Source organism: Rhododendron vialii, chromosome 11a (assembly GCF_030253575.1).
Source record: "Rhododendron vialii isolate Sample 1 chromosome 11a, ASM3025357v1".
NCBI lineage: Eukaryota > Viridiplantae > Streptophyta > Magnoliopsida > Ericales > Ericaceae > Rhododendron > Rhododendron vialii.
In genome coordinates, this window is record NC_080567.1 from 1,789,940 (window position 1) to 1,812,719 (window position 22,780).

The window sequence follows — 22,780 nt, forward strand, 5'->3', positions numbered from 1 at the left end:
AGAAAAACATGATTGAACTCATATCCAGAATCTATCCCTGACAATTGATTTGGAGTAAGAACAATTTAATCAAAATCAAACCAAATAATCGGGTAAAATCAAATCTCATGAACATATAAACAATAGTCATTAATGGGGCTTCATTCTCAACCCTAGTTTAAAGGTTTAGCCACTCATGGAGTGCGAAAGCATATTCATATAATAGAAGAACTCCATAAAACGAAAGCTTACAAAAGAGTAGAATTTTTCCTTCTCTTCAGTGCTCTTCAATGCCGAGATGGTGCTGCCGTGTTGGTGTTGCTGCTTGTGCGTGGAAAAAGGGTCCTAGCCTTCAAACCCTATGCTTCCTATTTATAAGGCCCCAGATCCCTTTGGAATATAATTCCTTTTTCCGTCAACTTCTCGTCAATTCGGTAATCACCGATTGTGTAGTATTTCTTTTCCTTAAACAATACTTGCCTTAAAGAGTTCTAGTATTAGATGTACAAGCCACGTGCAAAGAACAAAATCCTTCCAATCCAATCTTCTTATTTCAATTCCATCATAGAGAAATTCTGTGATCTTAGATTTTGGGTTTTGCTCTTTTGAATCTTCTAATTTAGATTGGGTTGAACCCACTTGAATCAGACTCCATCTCATAAGTCTCGAAAGAAACGTTTTTGCATTATAAAGTCCAAAATACCTACAAAACATAAATAGATGATAATACGACATAAATAATTATAAAGTCAAGACTAACAATGCAAGTATGAGCGTCTTTTAAGTTGGGGAAATTACCGGACAGTGGTCCATGGGGCAAACAATGCCCAAGTGATGGAGTAGTTTTTAGGAAATTCATGTAAATATGGGAAGGAGAAAAGTATTTCCCAATACATGGAAAGGTCACATGAAAAGACTATGAAGCCCCTCATCAAAAAAACCCTAAACCTCAAATCCACCCATCCATCGTTCTCATTCATTTGCCCCCAATTCCCACACGGCTCTGAACAGGACGACCGACTGGAAGTGAATAACAAGAGGTAGGGTTTCTTGGGTTTCTTCTGCTTCTTTCCTCCTCTCGACCTCTTCTCCTTCACCTCTTCTTCCTCTCTGACTTCATCTCTCTATGGTACAGTACTCTTTCCATTCCACGGAAGAAGAAGCAAGATCTTGTCCTCCAAATGGAAAACGTACGCATCTGGTAAGGAATGTTTTGGGTTGGGTGTTTCAATTTTTTTGCAGTTTTCTCTATTTTCTCTTCTCTCATTTCGTCTATGTGTCTTTGTTTGTACGCAAATTGGTTTTTTTCATTGTATGAGTGAGGAATAGAAGGGGCAATATTGAGACTTGCCCATTAGTTCCCCCTAGGAGAAAAAAGGTACTATATTGCTACCAACATTTGATCCACCATTCTGTACCCCCATTGCAATGGAAGTTTGTTTTTCCAGAAAATATAATAGTTGCTCTTTAAGTCACCTAATGTTTCTCCTTGTAAGAACTGTTGTTGCTCTCTATGTAAGAAAGTACGCCCTAGAGTGTTAAGGGCAGTGACCCATGTTTTTAACTCACTGAATGGCTGTGCCTTTACCCTTGTGTGTTGGTCAGTATGAAATGTGGTTCCTTTTTAAGTTATGTAACACTAGCAAATGCCCGTGCCTGAAGGCACGGGTCAACGTGACGTAATATTGCTTCAATTGACAAAGCCAACTAATAATATCAATTACTAAATTATGATCAATGAATCAAATATAAATAATAAATTCAACAAATCAAATTCTCCATTAAATTTAACATGGAAAATGAAAATGAACCACAAAACATGGGTTAAATCTTTTAAAGATTTAGCCGCAAAAAGTAGTCCCAAAAAGAGAGAGACTAAATGCACATAAGTGAAAATGTCATGAACATGTATTTTTTGCTCCCTTACACTGAGGTTGCTTTCTTTTTCCGTTGTACACTATTTATGTTCTAGCAAATTTTCCGGTACCCAAAAACAATCAAGCCCTAAGATCTGATCTTATGCCTAGATAACTACATAATACACAAAGGTGTCCAAATAGGAGATAGTTAGGCACAATAGTTGGCCCATATTTCAGGTTCCAAACTTGAGGTGCATGTAAACTTGTCCAGTAACTAAGGAGCTATTTGCCTTCTCCGGTTTTGTAAACACCACCAAAACCTCATTTTCCTTTACTTTCATCCGCGTTTAGCTTCAGAGTTCTTGCACCAAGAGGATACCATTTAACTAAAATAGGAGAAGTAGCAAGAGGATTTGGGGGAGGGGGAATTTAAATGCGTCAACACATTTAGATTTGTAAGACTCAATTTTTCTACAACTATTTGGAACATTGGAATCAATTTTATCAAAAAAATTCCTATTTCTATCTTTCCAAATCTTCCATAGGGTAATTGGACAGAGAATACACCAAGGAAATACACTTAGGTACTTTCCTATGCATCCAAGTTGTGTGGGGTATTCAAGTCACTCAATCCTATAGAATTGCTCACACCATTCCTATGCACCTGTATCGATATAAGGTGAAGTATCCATTTTTAGATTATGTCTAGTTCAAATGCAGAAAAAAAGAAAAAGAAAAAGGGGGGGGGGGGGGGGGGCGGGTGGGGGGGGGGGGGCGTGGGCATGCAAAGCTTCCTTATAATTCAAACAATATCACATAATAAATGTAAATAGAATATCTCAAAAGAATTGATGATAAGAACCGAAGGAAACCATATTGTGAAGCACAATAGAAGGACATACACATGATAAGTTTGTTCCAACCCGAACTCATAAAAACGAAACTTGAAAATTAACAACACATTCCATTCTAAATTCAACTTACCAAGAAAGATAAACTTTTTCGATCAGGGTACCATATAAAACAAACCAGCTAAGTAGTTACTACCAATTTCAACTTAAAATACAAAAAAGTGTCTAACTCATTCTTAATGATGTCGCGGACTCGCAAAACTTCATTAGTAGAAAACACACGCTTGCGTCAAATAGTTATGCAATACCTAGCTCCAGCTCATTGAGCAAAGTATGTCATGACCCACCGCCCTTCATGCCTACTACTTTTTTAAAAATAGACTGCTGCTATGTGTTGGTTTATATAGAAATTAAAATAAAAGTAGACTGCCACTTTTTGATAGCTAGACATTTAAACCATGTCTACATTTTTTTAGAAATCTATGTCCGTGAGCGTGCTACATAGCAATGGATGCTACAATCAAAACTGAGCTAATTTCATTTCAAACATTTGGGATTGAACTATTAGGACTAAAAGAGGAACTCACACATCTAAAGAGGCTCATAAGTCATAAGACTTGAATGCTTCTCTTTTTGTGATTGATTAAGCAGAGAAAACAAAATGGATATTTAAGGGCTTCTTACCTTGAACCAAAACTTACCCTCTGTTTGTACTGGAGGATGGGTAGGTCAACTTGCTAGTGGCACAACCACAACTTAGCCTCCCTGTTTGTACTGGGTAATGGGCATTTCAACAAAAACTGCAAAGAAAGTGATCGAACAACTTATAGCAAAACCATAAAAAAAAAAAAAAAAACAAACAAACTACTTTTCCCATCAGAAAGTCTGCAATAAGAGAGAAGCGAGTCTTGTGTATTGTAAAGGTCTCACCCATGTGAGAGGAGCGTTGCAAATAACCGTTAGATGGCATCATTCACATTAAACCAAAAGTTCGTAAAGAGTGCTCATATCAAAGAACCCCCGTACCCCATCATCAAGAATATCTCCAACATTAAAGGGTTCAAGCCATTTCCTAGCAAGCTGTTCATTTGCCTTGCATCACCATTGATATAAACTTTCCTACATCAAATGGACATGTCACTAAACCTATTGAATGATATTATGGTCTCACAATGGCTTCCAAACTGAAGCACATGCGTCTTTGAGATTTCGGAACCATAAACCTAACAATATGATCAATTAAAGAAACCAAAATATCAAGGGAGAATTACTGAACAGTGGAGAAAGGGGTTAACAATTCCCAACTCATGGACCACTTTTCAGGGAATTCATCTAAATATGAGAAGGAGAAAAATAATTCTCAATACATGGAGAGGGCCACCTAAAAAGACTATTATGCCCCTCATGAAAAAACCCTAAATCCCCAATCCCATCCACCGTTCTCATTTCAAAATCCAATCCCAATCCCATTCGTGCGCAGAAAGAGGAAGAGAACAACAGAGGTAGGGTTCTTCGTCTTCGTCTACTGCTTCTGCTATCTTTAGACCTCTTCTCCTTCACTTCGATCTTCTTCCCTTTCTCACTTCATCTCTCTGTTCCATTCGACCCAAGAAGCAGCAGCATCTTTTGCTTCCCCGAGCGAGTTCATCGTCGTACGCAGCTAGTAAGATTTTTGGGTGATTCAATTTTTTTGCAGCTTTCTCTTCTCTCATTTCATCCTTATGTCTCTGTGCACTGTTTGTAAGCAACTTGATATTTTTAGCATGAGTGAGTGGTCTGGTAAAGGCAGAGGTTTGTTAGGTTTTGGGTTAGGTTTTCTCTTTTATATAGTGACGCGAAAACAACAACGCAAGCAAAATGGCTTCGACGAATTTCTCAAATTTCGAAATACAGCCCAGCCCCAATTTCCAACAGCAAACTGATAGGATTAATGAAACCATTTCATTAGAAAGTAAACTACAATTTCTTTAAGCCAAAAATGCCTCTCTGAAAGATAGACTGAGGACGTACCTATTTTGTCATGCATAACATGTGCTCGATAAATTGTTGAAGAGAAAGAAATAACCTATATTTTAGACGTAGGATATTGTGGGTGTTTCATTCTCCTATCAGCAATGGGAATGACCTATATTTTAGCTCACTGAATGATTGTCCCTTTACGAAGGTGTGTTGGTTTGTATGAAATATGGTTCTTGTTCAAGTTGTTAGCTTTTGGGATAAGTTTTCTCCTTTCTATAGTGATGTGAAAACAACGCAAGCAAACCATTTCGAGGGCCTTCACTCAAGTATTTTTTCCATTGACAATGTCCTAGCACCATAATTCGTTCCAACTAATGGAACAAATTAGGAACTTTCTAAGTCTAACAATGTGCAAGGCACAATAGTATGACTGCAACAGAAAAAAACAATGTGTTGTCATCCATAATTCGTTCTAACTCATGTAACATGTTTTTCCTGAAAATAAAACTGTTGCTCTTTAAGTTACCTAATGTTACTCCTTGTAAGAACTTTTGTTGCTATCTATGTACGAATGTATGCCCTAGACTGTTAAGGGCAGTGACCTATATTTTAATGGTTGTCCCTTTACAAAGGTGTGTTGGTCAATCTGAATCCACAATTCCACGCACAAAACCCTCCCCCCCTCTCTCTCTGTCTGTGTCATACTCTGTATACTCATAACTCCACAGTCCACAGCATTGTTACAAACACAAATTCAGAATTTTGATCGATGAAGGCTTAAGGAGAGGAGTTGGCTGCAATGGACGATTTTTGTAGCTAATGATAGTTGAATTCACACCATTCTTACACACACAAATCCCGAATTTTGATCGATGAAGGCTTAAAGAGAGGAGTTGGCTGCAATGGACAATTTTTGTAGCTAACGACAGTTGAATCCACACCATTCTTACACACACAAATGTAGAAGTTTGTAACTAATAGCAGAACCAGAATGTGGTATGTTTTTTTTGTAGCTATTGACAGTTTAATTTGAACTAGTTGAACCTACTTTTGTTTGATAGCTACTGAATCTGTATTTGGCTATGAATCTGCACTTTCAGTTTAAGTTTTGTGTTATGCACTTTCAGTTTCAGCTTTGATTTGCAATGATTGCTATAGTTTGCTGCACTTTGATTGATGCACTTTACTGCACCAGTTTTTAGATGCAGCTTTGTTACCAATTTTGGAGTGTTGAAATCATTTCATTGCACAAACAAATGAAAGGTAGTGGTGAAATCATTTCATTGCAATTTAAGCCACAAATTTTAGACACAGACACAGACACAACTTAGGACACAATCATTACTTCAGTTTCAGCACTTCAAACATGGACACAACTTCATGGTAGATACTTTAGATTTCTAGCAGTTACACTCTTGTCAACCAAAAAATGATCAATAGGGTACTCATTTAGAGTGTTTCAAGAGGATGAGGATGAGGAATGCATGGCTAGAGATGGATGGAGGGAGTTCACAGGAAGGGAGGGAAGTCACAGAAAGGGAGAGAGGGCAACGGATGGAGGCTGGTGGTGTACTCTTGATGTTGTACTTTGTATTTTCTCGTTCTTGTTGTGATAGTCATGTAACGTGTTTTTTCCTGAAAATAAAATAGTTGCTCTTTAAGTCACCTAATGTTACTCCTTGTAAGAATTTTTGCTGCTCTCTATGTAAGAATGTATGCCCTAGACTGTTAAGGGCAGTTAATTCAATTTTAACTCACTGTTTGGCTGTCCCTTTACAGGGGTGTGTTGGTCTATATGAAATGTGGTTCTTGTTTCTTAAGGGCAGTTAACTCACTGGTTTCTTAAACTCACTGGTTCTTGTTTCTATATGAAATGTGGCTGTCCCTTTAAATTTTAGGTAACATGATTTTTCCTGGGTATAAACTAGTTGCTCTTTAAGTCACCTAATGTTACTCCTTGTAAGAACTTTTGATGCTCTCTATTTAAGAATGTATGCCCTAGACTGTTAAGAATGTATGCTCTATATTTTGTCTTTTTAGGTATGGAGAATAGGGAAAAGAAAACATTGACAAGTTTTTGCTACTGGGGCGGAGAACGGAAGGTAAACGCCAATGGCACCTTCTTGTACAACGGTGGGATGTGTGTAGCAGTTCTACTTGAGGAAGGAAGTCAACTCAATGAGTTACATGAGAAGGTTTGTGGTGCCCTTCACATTAATTTCGAAGGTAAAATGTTTTTCTACAACACGAAGAGGGACAAGACGAAGTATGTAACATTGAATGACGACAATGGTGTTGCAATGTTGTTCCACTTGAACGAAGATGATGTCGACTTATTTGTAGAAGATTAGGCCAGAATAATGACCCTATCCACAATACCGCTTACAATTCAACAAGGTTAGATGGGATGTTTCATTTTAATTTACAGTTATTATTTATCTGTGTGCATTTGAATAACCATATATATTTTATTTTGTTAGGGAATCGATGGTCACTGACAATAGTAGCTCGCCTGGAGGAATACTGGCAATACCTTCTCCAAGTCAGGTGAGCAATAGTTGTAGCCAAGAGATGGGGTTGGTGCCGTACTTGCCGGACAATGCAAATGAGATTTTAACTGGGAAGGGTCAACTATTTGAAAGCCCTGACCTTTTCAAGCAATCAGTGTTACTATTTGCTGCATCCAACAAGTTCAGCTTCACTTATTTGGATAATAGTAGAGCCTACTATCGATTGGTATGTAAAGTACCAGGGTGTCCTTGGAAGCTAACTGCAAAATGTGAAGGTTCAAGTGATTTGGTTCGTGTCATCATGTTAAGGAATGAGCACCTACACAATGCAGAAGATGCTAGTAATTATAAGTTGACCTTTCGTAGTAAACAAGTGGGGTTGCTTTTCAAAAACCGAATTGTGGACAAGCCTGAATATTTGCCGAGGGATATTTGCAAGGACTTTGAGCATGTGTTCCAATGTCGTCTGAATTACAGTCAAGGTTGGAGGGCGAAAGAAAAGGCTAAGGAAGCCATCACAGGACCTCCTTCGATGACTTTCCACCTAGTCCCATGGATGTGTCGGCGGCTTGTTGAAGCCATACCAAACACTAGGGCAATATGGACGTCAACAAATGAAGCCAAGTTCAAGCAACTTTTTGTTTCTTATGGTTGCTCCATTGCAGCATTCCGATTAGGTTATCTAAGGCCAGTTTTGAAATTGGATGCATGTTTCTTGACCGGATACTATTGGGGCCACGTTCTATCGGCTAGGGCACATGATGCGGACGATGGGTTGTACCCCCTAGCATATGCCATTGTGTCTAGTGAGAATGATGAAGACTGGTTATGGTTCTTGGTTAATCTTAAGGAAGTTCTTGGAGGATGTCAAGTCGTCTTGGTCACCGATTGGAATACTTCTTTGCTCAATGGTATAATAAAGGTTTTTGGCGGGGATTGTAATGCATGGTGTCTCCGTCACCTAAAGGAAAACTTTAGCAAGTTTGCCAGCTCAAAGGGGTTGAAAGCTGAAAGATGAAACACGGCTCTAAAGGTGGTTAATGATATTGCGTACGCAAGGACGGAAGACTCATTCAAGTATCATTTAGCCAAGTTGTATGGAATTTCGGAAGATCTATCAAAATGGGTGGAAGATAACAATCCAAAGCACTGGTCTAATGCTTTTTTCCCTTACAAGAGATGGGACAAGATGTACACGAACCTTGCTGAATGTTTCAATTCTTGGATATTGCCATTAAGGGATTTGGACATCATACAATTTATGACGGGACATGTGTCGAAGACCACTGAATTGTTGCTCCGTAAGCATACCGAGGTTAGGAAATGGAAATTGCCAGTTGGCAAACAAATTGAGAAGGAAATTAAGAAGTCTCAAGAATATGCTCGAAAATTTACGCATTGAAACTCTTCGCCTACCGAGTTCATTGTCGCAAATGACACTAGAAAACTTTATGCAGTCAAGCTGATCCCTCGGCATTACAGTTGTCTTGCTTGGCAGATGTCCGGAATTCCTTGCGCTCATGCTGCTCGTGCTATTCAAAGCTCTGGTTTTTGTATTTATGACATGGTGGATCCTTTCCTCAAAAAGGAGATGCAAATGGCGATATACGATAATACCATGTCCCCAGTGCCGTTGCATGACATGCCTAGTCCATCATCATTTTTGGCTGTGAACGACCTGAATGATAATAACGTCAACAACGGTGTTTCTTGAAGTACCATATTGTGGGCTACATACATGTAATTACTTTTTAGATGGAAACGAACATATAGGACCTTTTGGATTCTTTAGTTAGGAGGACAAACGAATTGTCCACCAATCCTACATAATGAAATGCAGACGAGTATCCCAGGCAACATGTATAGTTACAAAGATTATTTGGTTAGGAAATTCAATTTATACGGCAGCAGCCAGAGAAACAATCTCAAACCCACAATGACTCCAACTTCACAAATACTAAATCCACCTTATTCAATGGAATGTCTTAGTCCACGATAGTGCTTCAAGTAGTACATCCACCTAAATGGGCATACATGTCCTTGATGCTCCAGTTATCTTTATACAATCAACACAATGATTCTGAACGCTTCATCTTCTACGGTTCTACCTACTCAACTTTTAGACACACATGAATCGGCAACAAGACTGTTACACTCTTTAATAGCAAAATAAAACCTCAAAAAAGACCATCTTTCAAGCCATTACTACTTCATTCATACATACAGTTCTAAAACCTGACTGTAACAACTAACATTAGGGTGATATATGTTCATTAGATGTGAGAAGAATCAGAAGACTTTGCATCAGCAACGCAAAGACATTAACGCCTATTTGCAAATGAGCTGAAGATATGCCAATCCGTAAAAGTGTACATAACCTACGTGTAGTCCAACGTATGACAGTTATTCAACGTTATGACACAAATAACACAAATTGAAGTATGGAACATACCATATTAGACACAAGGCCCCTCGGTTTAAACAATTGAGCAACTTCCTTGCGAGTAAGAGGCCACTTTGCCCCTTGAATACGGATCAACACCTCGCTGTTGTGCCAAAATATTTTGTTAGTATACCAAAATCGGGAAAGAGATAGCATGGTTTCAGAAATGTAACCGATGGTCTGTCCCTTACAAGTAATATGGTATGTCGCGAAAAAGATAAAGGTACCTTAAATCATTTGTCGGTCCCCTAATAAGATAGTTAATGACTGATTCTTCGTCTTCCTTTAATTTTGTTGTCTTGACGAAGGGTTGTGCAACAAAAGGAGATTTAATAGATGGGCTCTGCTTCACATTTCTTCGACGTTTTCTCTTTGTGGGATCAGTTGAGATCGCCACCGCTTCCTGCTTTCGCTTACAGGACGCCGACCCATCCATGATTTTGGATGTCCCGCCCACCTCCCCTTCCTCCTCAATCTCATCCCCCTTTTCCTTAATATGATCCCCCTCCTCCCCCTTATGAATCTGATCCCCCTGCTCTTGAATATGATCCCCCTCGTCCCCCTTATGAATCTGATCCCCCTGCTCCTCCTCCCACTCCCCCTGCTCCTCATATTCATGTAGTTCAAAATTTGCACTAAATTGTGGCGAATGGCCTTCATCTTCTACAGGTTCTGCCCGTGGACCATCTTCAGGACTTCGAAGAACAGGGCTTCCAACGACAGGCTCGCCCATAGCAGCATCCATTTCATGCAACCTTTTTAAGTTATTCATAAATTGACGCATGAAATCTTTGTACATATCAATGCAGATTTGAAATGGTATAAGATAAACCAAAATATGAGCATATGTGAAAACTAATTGAGGCAATCTATAAGAACCATGAATATATGAAATATTGAAACTAAGCCAATACCATCACCTGATTTTTCAAATTATGGGGAGGGAACTGAGAAAAAAAATAATCCTCAATTGGCTTGTCCTCCGCCTCTTTGGAAATGCGAATATCGATCAATTCCTTTGTCCATAAGCCAATAGGAGGCTCAGGTTCATTCCCAATTTCAACATCCAACGGATGTAAGTCAAAATATATGACCTGCAAAACAAATCAGTCATAATTTTTAACTTCCTACATAAACCATAATATTGTTATTGAAAGTGTTAAATAGAATGCTACAAAAGATTAAGTAAACATACCATCAAAAGGAACAGACTACCACCAACTCCTTCCGCCTTCCGTCCACGACCTTTGGTTACCCGAACCTTATAATTTCGAATCTCGTTCACCAACCAATCCAACACAAAGGCCGGCCACTTTTACGTCTTTAAGGTTTCAAGGTCGTCGGCAATCACCCCTGGGAACAATCTATTCCCCGCAACTTCCTTTGTGGTGGGGCACATCAAGCATCCTAATGTAAATAGCATGTAAGCCCTATGAAACTTCCCATCAGTATCGCCTTTCTTAATCACATTTTCCAATTTCACGATTTCAATCCCCTTAAAACCTCCCTTAAAGTCCTCTTCAATTTTTGTTCTGTGTAATTCAAGGCATTCCGTAGGCACAGGTGTGTCCCCTATTGGCATCCCTAAAACTCTTCCAACATCTTCTTCAGTAATATGAACAATTAGGCCCCTCCTAAATTCGATGCTACAGGTTTCTGGATTGAAACATTGGACCAAATGCATAGCAAAAACTCTATGCATATGGCCACACTTCACATGAAGTAATGAATGGAATGGATTACATGCTTTGATTGCATCACGTTGGTCTTGAGTCAATTGAGCAATCAAGGAAACAAATTTCCTAGGGGAACACCTTGTCTTTATAATAAGCTGTAAGTATAAACAAACGGAAAATTATATTAGCATGGTAGTAATTTCATTATCACAAAGGTAGCACACATAGCAGGTATTGGGTGGTAATTTTGTTAGTATGAAACATGTACATGTTAAAACAATCAAAAAGTGATTTGTGGTAATGAATTAAGTAGTTGTGTTAAAGTGGGGCTCAACTCAAATTGGCTAAGACCACAATGAAAAAGGATACATATTCAAAGGCATAACTACCTATATATGGACATAAATGCACATAAAGGTGAAATCCCATGATTAAGCATTTCAACTCCTAAGCACGGTACAAAGCATCGTTAGTTATTGACATACCGGCACTTTCTTCTTCTTTTTACTCTCCCCTGTACTCTTCTTCTTCTTCTTCTTTGGACGGGGCGGACAATTGTCGCCCTCTTGTTCACTCGATTCCTCATCATTCACATCGACCTCATCATTCTCTTCCTCACTACTTGATCCAGAATAGGGTTTGTCGTACTTCTTTCGCAAGTATCCCTCATGCCACCATTCCGACATGGCTGCCATCACCTACATAGGAAATGAATATCATAGACGATATTAAAAAATGGTACTGATAAAAAAAATACAATTTCTTTCCATCCCTCAATCCTAACCTCTGTTTGTTTTATTATATTGTCTTCTTCAAATATTGCCTTTAAACCTCGAGTAAAATCCTTCCTACATTTAACCAAGGATTCAGTGGTCAATACGTAAGCAGGATAACAAAAGACATGAAATATCATCTATTAAAACTCACACATAAACAGCGAAACAACTAGGTTTCCGTTGCTTCTGGTGTGAACTACTTCCCTCGTGAACTATTGCACCCATCTTGACCTGCACTTTCATAGGTGGTACTACTGATTTCCTAGCATTGGCCTTTGAACGTACCATCATAGAGATAACTGCACATGAAACGAAGAAGTTTACACATAAAACCATAATAAGCAGCTTGTGAAGTATAAATCTTGAAAATATGTTTCAGATCATCTTAGTTTCCTAGGGCCAGCCAAAACTATTTCAGACTTAGCCAAATTGCATTGCATTGTTAATGGAAGAAGACAATGCAATGCAATTTCGAACATCGGCATCAACTACTTTGATTTGCAAACAGCAGCATCGACTGAGGTCAATGATCAGAAACAGCAGCAGAAAATATCATTAAGGTGATAGCAAAACAGGTTGTAGCAAATAGGAGATTGGAGCTGCCAAAATAGAATATACAGAACAGCAGAACAACATTTTGCAGCTGATTGCACCAGCAGTGTACCAGCAGCAGCCGCCATAACAGAGACAGCAGTAGCATCCACACACGAAATAGCAGTAAGAACTAGGGAATGCCCCCTACAAAAGGCCTAAACACTCCATAGTAGGCTCAAACAAATTCTATACATCCTAGACTCCTATAGGATGGTCAAGGATAATTACCATTATGCTAGTAACACCTATAGAAGCTACAAAACAATTCATTACTTCCAAGGATCTAAATGGTTACCTGAAACGAATTTATGTAAAAAACAAGAGGCATAAACCTGTTTCCTTATTCATAAAACCGTTTCGGTACAAGTTTGTGTTCAAGCGCATCAAGATTCATCTTATTTTCATCTCAACAATCAAAGACAAGGGAACTCTACAAAGTACTCATATTTTTGAATATAATTCATCAATTCTGCTTAACTATGTATAAGAGTTTGATACATAGTTAACCAGTAACCAAGAATAGTAAACATATTTTGAAGAAGCACCTTACTTCCGCTCCATTTCTTCCATTTCCTCCCAAGTGGAGGGGAAGAAATGGGACAAAGAAATGGTTACAATTTTTTTACCTCCTCACAACTCCTCCATACCCCTCCCTCCCTACCCCTCCTAAAAATCAACCCAAACACGCAACTATTTTTTCACCTCTAACCCTTCACTACTCCTCCAAAGCCCGCATTCCAAACGGAGTGTAGAGTGTTCAAACTGCATAGTTCATACATTTTGATGAGTCATGCAACATAGGTAATGACAAAGTAAAAAAGGTTCAACCCCTAAACAACATTCACAGTCCAATAATTTAGAAGTTGTTTTGGTCAACTAATTGAAAGGGTCTCATATAGTCTCATACATAACCATGACAGAAGCCAATTGAAGTACCTAAACAACAATCATATTCCCAATTTAGCACATAAGGCAACCAAATGAGCAGTAAAATTACGAGCTCACACAGATTTAGGTTTTGAATCAATCAATCAATAAAACATGTCGTTTCGAAAGCAAGGGGATTTCGGAAGTTCAAACCTAGATAAACAAATGCAAAAAAAATTTAAAATAAAGACAAATAATAAGTAGGCTAACTTTTCAAAATAGGACCTAATAATTGATTCCTCTGACAAGCAGAAAACAATTTTGGTTTACTCTCAGGCCATTATTGATTGATCTATGAGCAAAATTTGTTAATCCAACAAGGAGTAATGGTTGATTCCTCTGGTCGTTGGATGTTCTCGACCTATGCGATATTCCCACCCCCACCCCCCGCAAGGAGTAATGGTTGATTCCTCTGGTTGTTGGATGTTCTCGATAAAAATTAAGAATGTGGCAAAAACACCCATAAAGCACTGGCACAAATAATAGTAAGTACGTAAGAAAGAATTGAAGTTGTGTAGGTGAAGAACTCTTACCCAGAGCCCCTATCACCAATTATTCCTGCCCTCCTTGATCCGCCGATTAACACCTTTGTTTAGCTGCCGGGAGATACAAAAGAAAGTAAATCAAGGAACAGTAACACTATTACATAACATACTTGCATGTTGTTACAATAGAAAGCTTCAGATTTATCTTCAATGTTTTGCAATGACCATAAATGTAAGCACACCATCAATGGCAATGCTTCGATTACACGAAAATGAACTATTCATGCTTGTTATGCTAGCATATCATACTTTGCCAATTCGAACGACAAAAGAAAGAAAGAAACTAAACCAGTTGAAAAAAACATCAAGGAAGCCTATGTTTGCAATCTATGAAAGTTTCATGGAAGCCTCGATTGACAACTATGGTTAGCTCCAAAATATTATTGAATAAGGCTAACAAAATAGAGGTTATGGATAAAAATATGCACAACATAGTGTCCGTCAATGGTCCTTGTCGTTTTAGTGCTTTCAGTGTGGGGACAAACAAAAAGCTATGACTGTAACTGACTTCTTTTTGGAGATCATTTTTACTGAAGTGTAGAGAAAGATTTAGTAGATTAAGTGGCACATTTAAATGAAGCTGTGGGAATCTAGTTTGGTATATAATCAAGAAATCTTGTATTTGTACAATCACTCGGACCGCATCTCTACAGTCCAAAATTGGATTGCAGACAAGCCTTGTGCGTATGTATACACCTAACCCAAATTTAATTGGTGGATGCATGGAAAGAAAAGATAATTAACATTGTGGAATAAAGACGTTTCACCCAATAATATAAACAAAATGTTTATGCATATATACACAATAACAAGTGGGACTCACTTTAATTTTATGTCAAAGATGACCAAAAACCTTTTTTTTTTTTTCCCAAACAATAATCACCCATGTCCCCTGTATCTGAACGACTTCCCTACTAGTATTTGAAAAGCTCAAGCTCAAGCTGATGTAAATAAGTCAAACTGTACCTCGAGCATCAAACTTTACCAAACAAGCCCGAACTAAGTATGATTGAGCAAACAAACCAAGTATGATTGAGCTTTGAACTCTTCTAACGTCTCACCATCTCGGTTCGCTTGCAGTCCCGTCGGGCTAATTACTAGTGAATGTGTTGCCCCATCACAAGACCATAGGACTTAGGTAAATGAATCTTGATTATAAGAAATTGAAGGGCACCACTAAATATGTCTACTACATAATTTCTATCACTTTTCCAATTCGAACTTATGATTTAAATATCATTTAGAGTAACATAGACCTTGCTCACCCTTCTCAATAAGGGTTCTATCATTTATTCCCAAACACACACAACGGCAAAATGCTTTAAATTAAATAACCAAAGCACACATGCACCACAAATGGCATATGGAAAAGAGATGGGAAACTATATATCAAAGTTCTATACATCCATAAACAAATAATCTATCATAAACAAAATACCTGTTACAAAGGGCAAGAAACAGTACAAAAGATCTCCAACCTAGGGGATTTCGGAAGCAAATTAGTGCTGGAAGTTCAAACCCAGTCAATTCCGAAACCTGATAGAGGTCTCCGGTGGTCGGAAAAGAAAAGAGATGGTCGCCGAGTTCCAAGGTCGCCTGAGGTCAGCGACTAAAGAAAACAACCGTGTCTGGAGATTCAAGCCCAATGACAATGTGAAGGAAGATCGACGAAGAGAGATGGGGGAATTGCTGGTTGTCGGTTGGCAAGAGAGAGAGGAGGAGAGAGGAGTAACGAGATGGATAGAGAGGAGCAACGAGATGGGTTACAGAGAGCAATAGCGAGAGGGGGGGGGGGGGGGGGGTTTCAGAGTTAGGGTTTGGATGTGATTTGGGGGCGGGAGAGTTGTGTGTTTTGGGAAGGAGGGAGAGGGGTATTTTTGTCCATATGTGTTTTCCAGACCATGTATTGGGAAATAATTTTCTCCTTTCCATGACTTTGCAATTCCTAAAAACTAGTCCATGATTTGGGCAATATTTACCCCTCTTTCCACTGTTCTGCAATTTCCCCTTCATTATACTGGCCATATAGGCAATCGTTCATGCATTTGAGTGTAAACTTCTACCAAAAAGGGCAAGAGGGTGCCAATAGGGAGCTCTAATTCAATATTTTCATAAAAACTAGTGCTTCCAAACATGTCTCTCCCCCCCCCCCCCTCCCCCCCCCCCCCCCCCACACACACACACACAAAATCAACCATTTTGCGTTATTAAAATGAGTCAAACGACTAATCAGAATGGGAAAACTCAAGACAGATTGAACACACACTACAAGAAAAATGAAAATTGGTGACGAAAAAGTGGCAACGAAATTTAATTTCGTCACTAAATGAGTATATTTGGCGACGAAAAAATAAATTCGTCACTGTTTTGACAACTTTCGTGACAAAATAATTTCATCATCAATTATACCTGTTTAACGACGAAAAAAATATTTTTGTCACCAAAGGTTCTCATTTGGTGACGAAATACATTTTTCGTCAACGAAAGCTTAATAAAGGTGACAAAATTATTTTTCGTCGCCAAAGATAATCATTTGGTGACAAAATATATATTTCGTCACCAAATGAGACCAATTTAGTAACGAAATATTTTTTTCGTCACCAAATGCTTAACTTTAGTGACGAAAAATAATTTTGTCACCATTATAACACTTTTAGCGACGAAAAATATATTTCGTCGGCAAATGGGTACATTTCGTGACGAAATTTATGAATTGCGCTTTGTCACTAAATGTATTTCGGACATAACTCTTTACTAAAAATTCTGATTGAAATAATTCAAATTGGATTTGAACAATAACTCAATTGCCTACAACTTTCATGTTTATCAAAATTGCTAATTTTAATGTTTAAAGGTTCAACATTACATTCGAAATATATTTTCATGTTAAACATATATGTTATATATTAGATATTTCAAATATTTACTGAAAAGTGTGTGTGGTGCAGTTGGTTAGAGCTTGCGTGAAAAACTTAAGTAACTTGGGTTCGAAACCCAGTAGGAGCAAGAAAGAAGGATTTTTTTTCCATATGAAAACGTCTTTTGCAACAAAAAATTTCGTCACCGATTTCTTATATTAGTGACGAAATTTTTTGTCACTGTTGAGACCCATTGGTGACGAATTTTTTCGTCGCCAAAAAAAATAATTGATGACAAAAAATTTCGTCGTCAAAAAGTACAATAAGTGATGAAAAAATTTTCGTCACAAATTATTCACTTTTTGGTGACGAAATATTTCGTCATCAAAAGGCAATATAGGTGACGAAAAGTAGATTTCGTCACCAGGTAGGAATCCTCGACAACCTTTAGTCGACAAATTAGTTTTCGTCACCTATATTATTTGTGACGAAAAACATGCAATTTGTGACGATTTTCAGTCGTCACCCAATGCAAATTTTCTTGTAGTGACATGTCAACAAGGGGCTAACATGGTAAGATTAAATTTGATGCCTTTCAAGCATTCCATGTAGCCTTGGGAAATCCCCAGCGAAAAAACACCAAGAATTTAGAGAGAAAAATTCTAGCCAATCTTATTTCGGTAGTTCGACACAATTGGGGGATGGAAATGGTTATAGGAACATGAATTCTCAGTCAATTTATGTAAGAAAGAAAATACACATCTGTCCTCATTTATTTGTGCATTTCCAATATCATGGACATCACACAAAATCGTCTATGTTTTCTAACTTTTTTTATTAGATGATTATGAAAACTTTGTCTACAAAACCTAAATGACATCTTTTAATTGCTAGAAAAGATCTTGAAATCTTTTTCCACCAAAAAACAATATATGTTGACCTGATAAAGGCATGACTGTCAGAAAATGACAAACAATGTGGAGTGGGGACAGAGGGAGTACGAGGAGCGACAAAAGACTCCAACTAAGCTTTAAAGAAAATCAGTGCTCTGATAGTTAGGGGAAACAACTTATAGGCTACCGGTATGAACATTCCTTCAAGTAACTCCACACGTCAACAAACAGAAGCTTAGATGCTAGTTCGAAAGAAAATTAAGTAGGAAGAGAAACTATTCAGAATGAGGAGTATGTCATTTCTTTCCCAACTAGTTTTAAGGAGTGAAGTCCAGCTTACCGTGCTATCAAATTGTGCCTTAGTTGCTCCGCACTTGAGCGCAATAGCAATGCCTTGAGAAGGATATCCCAAACAGTATCAGGTGCTGCATATGCAGATATCAATCAAACCACAAAGTAATCCAGAAAAGTAGCACATTCAAAAGAAGTGCTATAGGCAGTACTTGAGGAATACCACCTACTTGAGATACCATGGGATCTACCACAATAGGGAATACACGCTTACGAAACATGGTAAAATTTTGAAAAATGTCCACTTAAAGCACATTTCTTGGCGCATTATGAAAAACAGTTTTTACGCATCTTCCAAAGAACTACTCTCTTCAAGTTTTAGGCAGTAACAATTTAACTTTTTTCCGCATGAGGTAACTACTCTCTTCGAGTTTTAGGCCGTCACAATTTAACTTTTTTAAGCATGAGGTAAAAGATAAAGAAACAAACAGTGAAAAAGTTAGGGAACACTGAATCCAGCACTTTCAAATATCAATGTGCCCTGTTTTGAAAACTGCGTTCCAATTCGCAATCACTAGGGTATTAGCATTTTCCAGTAGCATAGATCCAGACATAGGCAATGCAAGACAATTCGTGTGGACGATTCAATCATTCTAATCGAAACACAAAGGTGAAAGCCCAAGTTCATTACTCTGGTTCAGCCCATCAGTGGAAAGGCACCATGGGAGCTCTTTTTATTTTATTTTTTGCATGGCAATATAGGACTAAAGAATTAACTCAATATGGAACTCTGAGAATTTCAGATTTTCGATGCTCAGGGCTTCCCTAAATATCACTATCTGTTGATGATCTAAATAAAACACAAAAATAGTAAGCCTCAAGTTCCATGTGAATTAACAAATGAGGGATTCAAACCTATATGTAGCTACTGCTCAAGAACTTCATGAAATGTTGGACAAAGACAACCGATACCTGCATAATCTCAGCCGCATCCGGCCCACACATGGATGCTCCAAGAACTTTATCTGTCTCCGTATCAACAACAAGCTTCGTAATGGTCTTCTCTTGCCGTCTACAGATAGAAATGTCAAGTGACAAATGGAGTTTCAGAGATAAGCATTCTTCACAACGTAATAAGAGCGAAACAAATTACATGTCACATGTTAGTCAAGAATGATGCCTAGCTGAGAGAAGCAACAATTTTGTAACGTATTTGGAACTCAATTGTTCAATTCAGATGCATGATAAACATGAACCACCAATTTAGTGGGCCTAATATCCAATGGCTAACAAATGGCATGTATTCAATGCCCTAATAATATAGTGGACAAACTGGAAAAAAACATCAAAATCTGCAGTTGTGAAACAGCTCTGGGCTCTCATTATAACATTTGATACAGGCCCATACAAATGGCAAGAGACCCTACAAATGGCAAGAGAAAACGTATAAAAAAGAAGAGGTTATAAACACATGCACCACGAATGGCATACAGAAAAGAGATGGGAAACTGAAAATCGAAGTTCTATGTTCTATATATCAATGGCCCCCTATATCAATCTCCACAGGGAAATTAAACAGAAAAATTACAAATCCACAAAATTTGTCAGAACAAACCTCTGCGCAACATACTAACCCAAACAAAGCAAAACAACTAATAATCGTAAACAAAATACATGTTACAGACGGCAAGACAGTAAAAAATATCTCCAACCCAGGGGATTTTGGAAGCAAGGGGATTTCGGAAGTTCAAACCTAGATAAAATTGAAGAATGTGGCCAAAATAGCAATAAAGCACTGGAACAAATAATAGTAAGTGCGTGAGATAAAATTTAAGTTGAGTAGGTCAAGAACTCTTACCCTGGACGAGGATGGAACTCGAGGAATTAGCTCTTTACTTTCAACAAATCAGCACTGGATATTCCCCCAACTTCAAACCCACTGAATTCTGAAACCTAATCGAGGAAGATGGTTGCTCTCTAGTCGTCGGTTGGCAAGAAAGAGAGGAGGACAGAGGGAGCAACGGGATGGAGGGAGAGAGCAATAGAGAGAGAGAGAGAGAGAGAGAGAGAGAGAGAGAGAGAGAGAGAGAGAGAGAGAGGGAGAGGGGGGGATGTTTAGCGAGGGTTTCAGAGTGATTTGGGTGGGAGGGTTTCACATTTTGGGGAGGGAATAGAGAGAAGGGGAACGACGTCGTGTAGTAGGAGAATGGGTATTTTTGTCCACCTCTGTTTTGAATTCCATGTATTGGGAAATATTTTTCTCCTTCCCATGACTTTTGAATTCCTAAAAACTAGTCCATGACCTAGGCATTATTTGCCCTTTTGTCCACTGTTCTGCAATTTCCCCAAAATTCAACTACATTTCAATACCTGTATGCTAAAATCACAAATATAAGGGGGGGAAAGGGGAGCCTCGTCCCATCAGTTTGAGCAAATTAAAATTTTGTTCAAGTCAACACCCAGATCCAATCTAGCAAGGAAATAAGATTCAATCGGCCAAACAAAAAAGTTCAGCACCAGGAGATAACATTTAGCACCATTTTATTCCTAATAAACTCGAAAAAAAACATTCCTAATAAACTCGAAAAAAAACTATTAACCTTCGGCCCACATTGAGGGGATTAGAAATACTAAGAACTCTCAAACTTACGGTAAAAAAAGATCTCCAACCCGGGCTGAGGATTTCGGAAGCAAATCAGTGCTGGAAGTTCAAACCCAGTCAATTCCGAAACTTGATAGAGGTCTCCGGTGGCCGGAAAAGGACAGCGATGGTCGTCCAATTCCAAGGTCGCCTGAGGTCAGCGGCTAAAGAAAACAACTGTGCCTGAGATTCAAGACCAATGACAACATCGAGGAAGATCGACGAAGAGAGTTGGGGGAATTTCTAGTCGTCGGTTGGCAAGAGAGAGAGGAGAAGTAAGGAGCAACGAGATGGAGAGAGAGGAGCAACGGAATGGGTTTTAGAGAGCAACAGTGAGAGAGAGAGAGGGGGGTTTCAGAGCTAGGGTTTGGATGTGATTTGGAGGCTGGAGAGATACGGGTTTTGGGGAGAGGGATTCAACGACGTCGTGTAGGTAGAAGGGTAATTTTGTCCACATATATTTTCCATTTCATGTATTAGGAATTGTTTTCCTCCTTCCCATCACTTATGAATTCCTAAAAAGTTGTCCATGACCTGGGAAATCTTTTCCCCTCTTTCCATTGATCAGCAATTTTCCCTTTTAGTTACTACCAAAAAATCAAGGTCTTGGTATACTTACAGGCATGCTATCGCGAAGTTAAGTTGTAAGCCGTTAAGTAATGGTTAAGCAAAAACACAAGCCCAGATACAAGCTTTAGTTATGAAAGCTAGAACAGTTTCTAAATTCGATCATTCACCCAACGACAATGTATGCTACTTGCAAACACAAAATTGAAGCCGTTTGCTAGGCCAGAGTAGAAATGGATTCACAGATCCTATGGAAGGCCGACTAGGGCATTCGTATCAACAAATACCAGAGTCATTACAAATCTCTTCGACAACAATCCTACAAAACATCGAGACAACTACATGGGCATGCGATATGCCGTACGAGGCAGGAGCATCATCGTCGTTCTTTACAACTATAGTTATATTCATTATAACACCATTATCCTAAAGTGAAAATGGAGAAAAACAAAAGCAAAAGCATGAAAAGTACATTTAGATGCATAAAAGTACATTTATATTCATTATAACACCATTATCCTATCTTTTTTTTGATCGGCCAGGAACTATCTATCTTCAGAGCCCACACTTTTCTTTTATCAAATGCCCCCCCGAATGCTCCTCTTTCTATACCATCCAAAAAGTATACCAAGCAGAAACTCCAATCTGATGCCGAAAACACTACTTTAACACTTCAAATTCTAGGACCAAAGCCAACTTCCCAACGAAACTAGGTGGCTAAGGCCAATTTGCTGAATTTTTTAAGCCACCACTGTAAGTCCCAACTGCCAAGCTTATGCAAAATACTTGAAAAAGTCTGCACCTTTTCGGATTGCACTTGGCCATGTGAACTCAACCGACCAAAAACCGTTGTGAGTAGTTATTCAGTCAAAACAGGTACTACAATTGCTTCCACCAACATCTTATGAATCCCACAACATGCACCATAATTTTATGTTTTCATCAAGAAATTTTCTAATGGAGAGAAAAACCATAAGACGTAGACAGAAAATCCAACGTGATAAACTCTGAGCCACCAATCCAAAAATCCTCCAAGTTCATAGCTGATCTTTGAAACTAATTTGTGTATCTCTGATTTATCTTATTCCACTGAAGGAGAGCCAAATAGCCAATCTCCAATAGTCCATTGGTGAAAATAATCAACTATTTTGGTGACTGAGATTTGCCATGTTTTCTGATTCTCTGGGGAAAACAGCGGCAGTTTCTTTCTTAGCGGTAACTATTTTTTGTGTTGTGCTTGCAATATTATGCCATACAGCTTGAGATTGTACCTTTCTAACGAGAACAATGAGGGAGAAAGCCATTTTGCCTTCAAATTCAAGATATGCTATATGCAGATTTTTCTCTGTGGTGGTTAACTAGAGGCTTGTGTCCTCTCTCTCTCTCTCTCTCTCTCTCTCTCTCTCTCTCT

General features: G+C 38.5%; 2 protein-coding genes and 1 long non-coding RNA gene across 4 annotated transcripts; 1 reads left to right on the forward strand and 2 right to left on the reverse strand.

Annotated features, from left to right (window-relative positions):
* Nucleotides 1–7,011: 7,011 nt before the first annotated feature.
* Nucleotides 7,012–8,841, forward strand: LOC131308108 (uncharacterized). Its single transcript, XM_058334925.1, has 2 exons — nucleotides 7,012–7,045; nucleotides 7,129–8,841. Exon 2 carries the CDS (start codon nucleotides 7,136–7,138, stop codon nucleotides 8,174–8,176), a length of 1,041 nt encoding a protein of 346 aa, XP_058190908.1. The 5' UTR covers nucleotides 7,012–7,045; nucleotides 7,129–7,135; the 3' UTR covers nucleotides 8,177–8,841.
* Nucleotides 8,842–11,250: 2,409 nt separating this feature from the next.
* On the reverse strand, nucleotides 11,251–12,777 carry LOC131308109 (uncharacterized). 2 transcript variants are annotated; one of them, XR_009194308.1, is made up of 4 exons: nucleotides 12,205–12,777; nucleotides 12,062–12,125; nucleotides 11,667–11,975; nucleotides 11,251–11,432 (listed from the first exon to the last, which is right to left on the reverse strand). XR_009194308.1 is itself a non-coding variant. In XM_058334926.1 (3 exons), exons 1-3 carry the CDS (start codon nucleotides 12,387–12,389, stop codon nucleotides 11,751–11,753), a joined length of 474 nt encoding a protein of 157 aa, XP_058190909.1. In that variant the 5' UTR covers nucleotides 12,390–12,777; the 3' UTR covers nucleotides 11,441–11,750. The 2 variants fall into 2 exon arrangements, 1 of the variants encoding a protein (XP_058190909.1); XM_058334926.1 differs by lacking the exon at nucleotides 11,251–11,432 and having other exon boundaries at nucleotides 11,441–11,975.
* Nucleotides 12,778–18,892: 6,115 nt separating this feature from the next.
* LOC131308110 (uncharacterized) lies at nucleotides 18,893–19,582 on the reverse strand. The gene is made up of 2 exons (XR_009194309.1): nucleotides 19,491–19,582; nucleotides 18,893–19,447 (listed from the first exon to the last, which is right to left on the reverse strand). It is a non-coding gene; the product is annotated as an uncharacterized LOC131308110 (long non-coding RNA).
* Between the last annotated feature and the right edge of the window lie 3,198 nt (nucleotides 19,583–22,780).

What these genes read in the sequence shown, in the direction of transcription:
- LOC131308108 (XM_058334925.1), top strand. Translation starts at nt 7,136, where the DNA reads ATGGTCACTGACAATAGTAGCTCGCCTGGAGGAATACTGGCAATACCT.
- LOC131308109 (XM_058334926.1), bottom strand. Translation starts at nt 12,389, where the DNA reads ATGGTTTTATGTGTAAACTTCTTCGTTTCATGTGCAGTTATCTCTATG. An exon ending in AGTTGTTTCGCTGTTTATGT is followed by an intron (nt 12,126 to 12,204) that starts GTGAGTTTTAAT and finishes GGTTAAATGTAG; the next exon opens with GAAGGATTTTACTCGAGGTT. An exon ending in ATATAATAAAACAAACAGAG is followed by an intron (nt 11,976 to 12,061) that starts GTTAGGATTGAG and finishes TTTCCTATGTAG; the next exon opens with GTGATGGCAGCCATGTCGGA.